The sequence below is a fragment of the Pseudoliparis swirei genome, chromosome 6 (genome assembly GCF_029220125.1).
Source record: "Pseudoliparis swirei isolate HS2019 ecotype Mariana Trench chromosome 6, NWPU_hadal_v1, whole genome shotgun sequence".
NCBI classification, from domain to species: Eukaryota; Metazoa; Chordata; class Actinopteri; order Perciformes; family Liparidae; genus Pseudoliparis; species Pseudoliparis swirei.
In genome coordinates this window covers 12,497,869-12,504,048 of record NC_079393.1, presented here as the reverse complement: position 1 = coordinate 12,504,048, position 6,180 = coordinate 12,497,869, and the positions used below count along the sequence as shown (strand labels likewise).

Below are 6,180 nucleotides of genomic sequence, written 5' to 3'. Positions count from 1 at the left end.
CTCTCAAATTTGTTTAGATCGTTGCAACATGTAAGGAACTTAGAAGAAGGGACATTATTATATTCTAGAAAATATGTTTTAAGTTATTTAAGTTACCTTTGAAAATGGTGGACAAAAATGCATCTGAACAACAACAACAAAAACGTTAACTCAGATTAGTTCCCGTGCTTTCTTCCTAAATGAGGAACGTATACAGTAGGGAAAAAAACGACCCTGCAGGAAACACAACTGGCAACCCGATGGCACGCTCCTCACCGCGAGCTGGACGCGTCACAACAGAACGCTCTGGTTCGAGAGCGCTAGCTTACGGTCGCGTCGGTGGAAAGAACTAACGGACATTGGTGTTGGTTGACCCGGCTAGTGATATCAGCGGACACTGACTTCACACCCAACACGAGTTCGTGGATCGGTTGTCCTTATGTTGTGTCGCAGTAGACAACCGGATCGATTTTTATCGATTAATGCCGGCGTTAAGTGGACAACAGTAGCTTGGCTAAATCAGTGAGCTAACTGTAGCACTAGCGTGACCACAGTCTGACTCGTAGGAAGGAAGGGAGGACGTTCACAAGCAGGGGCACGCAGCGAGCCCGACTTGTGCAAAGCAAGCATACTTCTCTTGGCCTCCCGAGTTCCCGCATCGTGACGCATTTAGGAAAGGTGACTATCTGTGACATGTAACACTATTTGGTTCATGCGGTTGCTGTTAGTTGGCAACTCTAAAGTTATTTGTCAACAACAACACGGCGGCGAGCGAGCAGGCGAGCCTCTATAACTTTTAAAGAAGTCGTGAGTCTGACTCTTCTGAGTTAACTAGTTAGCAGACCCCGGTGTTTTAACTTGTTGTCGGAACTCGTCCCCGCTCTGGCAGCAGGGCGACAGGAACACGCCATGGCATCGGACGTGATCGAGAGCGAAGCGGTGCTGAAGGGTGTGAGCGATGTGGATTTGAACAATAGAAGCCCAGATTGTGTCGCACCCAGGAGGACTCGCGAGGAGCCGGGAAACAGACGGGCGTCTCGTCCCTCGTCCTCTGGAGTGTCGGGAGAAGGTGATGACGAGGAATTGGGAGCGTTAGAAAATAGCACCGCTTCTACAGTTGAAAAAGGCGAAGAGGCACTTCAAGAGAGTCCGACCAAAACAAGAGGTACGCCACAGGAAAGGAGGACTCCGGACAATGAGCAGGAGCAGCCGGGAGCAAGACGCTCCGCCCCGGTGAGCCTTCCCCAGCCCCGCTCACCACCAGGGCCCATCGGAAGGTCTGTAAAGTGATATGTACAAGCTTACGTTTGGCACAGCGTTACATGTTGGCAACTTTTGTTTAAAACGTTTCTGGTTTCATCTCTCCCTTGCAAGAATGCTGTTCTTCAAGACCCCAGTACCTGGGCTAGATACCACAAATACTTGAAACCGGTTCAAGCATTTGTGTGTGTTTTAGTGACTATCAGTGCTAATTGACACATTGTTTTTCTTCTTTTCTCTGCTCCTCAAATGAAGACCTTTCCTAACTGTTCGAGCCAGAAAACGACAGAAGCGATGCTTTAAAAATGATAATGGGACCTTACTACACTTGTTTTTTAAGACATATAGTTTACAGAAGTAAATTCTTAGCCCACAAACAGGCATTGGTGCTAAACGATGAGGACACATCCTTTTCAAACTATGTAACATTCTTGTATGTGTAGCTTGGCCAGTAAAGTAGAAGCGAGACTGAGGCTGATATGACATTTGTTCTTAAACATTTTAGAAAGTGTGGACACAATAACAGGAATACTAGGATGTTAGAAATGACCATGAAGTTAAATCAACACTTTTCTGGCAAAATATAAACAAAAATGGGAAACAGTAAGCATGGGTATTTTATTATATTTTTTATAGTCACTTTTTCTTAAGCCTTTGTAGGTTATTGTAAGCAATGTCTGGTGGCATGCAAAACAACTTCTTCGTCAACATTTAGTCAAACCTTCCTGTTTTATATGCTGCCTAATTCAACTCGATGCTTTATTGTGAGTCCAGTCATTTATCTTTTCCACTCCTGAATGAGGTTGATTACACTTGCACGCAGCTTGGGCTCCACTGCACTTGGATTTGAAGGGTTTGTTTTCAGGGAACCACATTCCTGGAGCATTTCTACCTCTGTCACGTGGATTTAAATGTAATGTGGGGATTAGCACGACACATGAACAAATAGCTAAACGTTTTGAAATGTTGAGCACCAAATGCCCAGAATGTTTTTGTGTCTGGGAGCACAAATACAGTTGTGTGTGTCATTAATGCATCAAAGGAAGCTCTGTACAGCAAAGATACGGATACAATAATCAGCATTAGTAAGTAGACTTACTGTTTATAAAGTAAGTCCTTAACATAATCGTGTAAGCTTTTCAAAAAGCCAGTGATCTGATTATGGGGCCATTGGCCAGTTGCAAGCTGAAGCTCTTTAGGAGCCTGCCGAACAACTTTGCAGGACTGGATTATGTATTAATCAGCACAGCATCACAAAGCACCTGCCTTTATCAAAGAAAAGTATTTGTTTTATTGGAGAAAGCTAATACGCATATCTCGCGTCACCTTGGAGGATTGTTGTGAGTGTAATGAAACACAAACGGCTCAGCATATTTAACATCGACAGGGGTTTTCATTGAGTTGATGTAATGCTAGGTGGTAATTAACAGCGTACAAAGAGCGGCCGTTACACTTTTTATCATAAAAAAGTCATTTATGGTTCATCCTGACAGCCAAAGGGACCCTTTCCCACAAATGTTAGTTATGTTTTCATAATTGTACTTCATACATAGGTTGTCCAGTTGTGAAACAAAAAATTTCCTTTTAAATATCTACATACTTTTCTCCACCCTTGTTTGCAGAGTGTGACATAGTGTGCTTTTTGTGCAGCTGCATTCATTTTATTATAGCATTGCATCACTGTCACCATTAATATCCACTGACGATGTTGCTATTTCTTACAAATTAACCCAATAACAAAAAATGCTTTTGACTCTGTTTTCCCAAAATCCTTTGAGGATTGTACAAGTCACAAGCAGCCGTGGTCCGACAAATAGTCATGATATGTTTGTCACGGATAATCCGTGCTTGCCCTGCTCCTGATCTTAATATATTTGAAGCACAAGATGACCTTTTAGCAATTAGAGTACATTAAACATAAACTATGGCATAACCATTTACTCTTTCCATTCCCAGCCTGGAGCGCCAAGAGTCAGTCGCCACAACAGAGGCACGCCTAAGAATGGAAGGAGTGGAACTGAAGGAAGAGTGGCAGGATGAGGACTTTCCACGGTATTGTCAATCACTCATAATGTCAAAAATCACGTATAAATCATGGTTCAGAGCTTTGTATCACATGTTGTGTTTTAAAAGTCACATGAATCATAATCCCTCTGAAAGCATGATCACCTGCTGTTTGATTGTTAGGCCCCTACCGGAGGAAGAGGAGCTTGAAGATGAGCTTTTTGCAGGACCGTCTGAAGAGATAGACCCTGGTAATGAAAACAGAATAGTGAACAGTGCATTGCTTTACAATATTAAAGGATATTTCCAAACTCACACTCCGTAATGTGAGAGAGTTATTAGTCACTGGAATCATTCCGATTCCTTCTTGTTCAGCTGAAATTAATCTGGGGCTTTTATCTTCGACATCGTCTTTTCAGCACAAAATCCTCTCAGATAGTGTTTTCTTAGCTGTGGAGGCACAGGAACACAAAGAGGGAATTTGGTACTGATAAGAATAACTTTGGAATATAGCACTTACTTTTTCAGACTGAATAGAAGGCTCTTATTAGTTCTGTATGAACTACATAATTGTATTATAATAAACTTGAAAAATCAGAACCATGTCCTTTTTTATATGTTATACAAAAAGTGTAACCATTGATGATTTGGCATCCACCCCAGGCTATGCAGAGAACCATGGCAAGAAGGCAAAGAAGAAGCTCGCAGCTCCTGACATCAGTCTCACACTTGACCGCAGTGACGGTTCTCTTCTCTCTGATGAGCTGGATGAAAGTACAGAGCTGGACCTCGACGACATAGACACGCCTTCTGACAATAGCAATGAGTTTGAATGGGAAGGTAAGACCTTTTTTTATTATGCAATGGTAACAGTTTCAATACAGATGCGAAGATTAGAAGTCCACGGTTGCGTAACTTAGTCATGTAAGCACTTCCCTTCTTGGGTTTATTTGTTGGTTTGTAAAACGGAAGCAAACGTGTTGTCAAACTCGGGTTTTATATCTTGGTTCTTTGATCTATTTGTGTTGGCCTTCTTTGCTTGTACAGGTCTGTATAGGCAGCAGACTGCCTTCAGTGGAGTTAATGTGCTTTGTTGTTTTTGTGTTTCCACACCGCTGCCTTCCTCTTTTTCACATGGAAGAGTTGTTTCCATTCTCAGTCTGGAAACAGGCTGCAGGCCAGCAACAGGTTTCTCTCGTCCTCGTGGTAAGACCTCCTGGACAGCCCCCATTCCGTTCTGCCAACCGTCAGTCAATCAACTCCTATTGTCCAGATCATATTCTGTCTTAAGTTCAAATAAATCATGGGGCGGTTTCGTGTTTCATTCACTTCATTTTCAGTTAATGTTTTTTGTGCACGTCATTTTTTTTCTTTCCTGGAAATCTTCCTGCGTTTGCGGAAAACAATCAGTCCTGCAACTCGTCGATCGAGGCAAAGAAGAATTGTTTCAAACTGCATCGCAATGCTGCAGTTATCCAATAGTAACCATTTGTTTACTTGTGATTCTGTGTGTACTATATTCACAAGGCATCGCACATCTCAGGAAATTATTATTCTAATAAGGAAAAATATGCACCTAATGCATTTAGCATTTAATTGGAGACGGATTACATATTAGTATTTTACCACTTCAATCTCATATTTTGGGATTTTAATAATTGATTTTGTACATGATTTCAGAAACATCTTACCAGTCATTTCTAATCTGAGTGTAAATCCTACAGAAAGAGAAACAGATCAATGTGATTTGGTATATCACAGAAATAGGCCTCTCACAGAGATCCTCATAAGATTGTAATGTGATTTGGTTGCACTCTTCACTTACACGAGCCGGGCTTACCCCAGGAAATTGTATCAGTAAATGTAAACGCTGACCTCAATTGAAAGGGAGTCGGTGTTGATTCAAAGAGAAAGCATGCCATCCAAATACAAAAAGTGTAAATTGAATGTCCACTGATTGAAATGCATGTGTTATTATTGAGTGATGTAATCGTTTGAAAAATGATTTAATCCAAATGTATTTGATAACATCCGACGTCCCTCGCATCCAGGCGGTGTGGCGTCTTAGCTGTGGGTTTAAAATGCGTCCTCTCTCTTTTTAGACGATCCTCCCAAGCCGAAAACCACAGATCTGCTTCAGAAGGGGGTGGAGTCGGTGCAGCAGTACGCCGCCTCAGAGGAGAGGGAGGAGGGGCGGCGCTGGCGGGTGTTTCGTATCGGAGACCAGGAGCACAGAGTGGACATGAAGGCCATCGAACTTTACAAGAGGGTTATCAGCCATGGAGGTTGGTTGCATTACATTGGGAGCTTTTGCAAATATAGACTTTTTAAATATGTCTATGTTCCTTGATAAACAAGCTGTATTACATTTGTGTTTGACCTGAGTTGATCAGTCTGTGTTTATTGAACATATGAAGAGAGAGAAAGTTCTGAAAGTTATTACAGGTTTGATGCTAAAACATCAACTTTTCAAGTGTGATTTTTCATCGCAGGTTACTATGGAGACGGTCTGAATGCTATAATTGTGTTCGCTGTGTGCTTTATGCCTGAAAGCAATCAACCAAATTACAAATACATCATGGACAATTTGTTCAAGTAAGTGTTTATTTGGTTTCCTCTGGCCTTGTGATCGCACATTTTACGCCCAACGCTAATGGAAGTTTCTCGTTTCCTGCAGGTATGTCATTGGCACGCTGGAGCTTTTGGTCGCTGAGAACTATATGATCGTGTATTTGAACGGGGCAACCTCTCGGAAAAAGATGCCAACTGTCGGCTGGCTCAGAAAGTGTTATCAGCAGATTGATAGGAGGTGAGTCTGAGTGGCAATCGCACTCAGAAAACTGTATTTTTACATTTGTACTATGAATTTAGAGGCATCATGCCAAACCCCAAAACAGCATCATCATCATATGGGATTCAACTGTTGCCGGTGTCTCT

General features: G+C 42.1%; 1 protein-coding gene across 5 annotated transcripts in view; it reads left to right on the top strand.

The window, feature by feature from the left end:
* Positions 1–287: 287 nt before the first annotated feature.
* bnip2 (BCL2 interacting protein 2) overlaps positions 288–6,180 on the top strand; it is a 46,045-nt gene continuing 40,152 nt past the window's right edge. For 2 of the 5 annotated variants that reach the window (XR_008832097.1, XM_056417211.1), the window contains exons 1-7: positions 289–1,256; positions 3,196–3,291; positions 3,427–3,494; positions 3,907–4,083; positions 5,346–5,528; positions 5,736–5,838; positions 5,921–6,052. Coding sequence is in view for 3 of the 5 variants with exons in the window: in XM_056417211.1 (XP_056273186.1) it covers positions 889–1,256; positions 3,196–3,291; positions 3,427–3,494; positions 3,907–4,083; positions 5,346–5,528; positions 5,736–5,838; positions 5,921–6,052 (1,127 nt within the window). In the remaining 2 variants the exon portion in view is untranslated. Of the gene's footprint in view, positions 1,257–3,195; positions 3,292–3,426; positions 3,495–3,906; positions 4,084–5,345; positions 5,529–5,735; positions 5,839–5,920; positions 6,053–6,180 lie in introns of all 5 variants that reach the window. The other 3 variants (XM_056417212.1, XR_008832096.1, XM_056417213.1) reach the window with 3 other exon arrangements.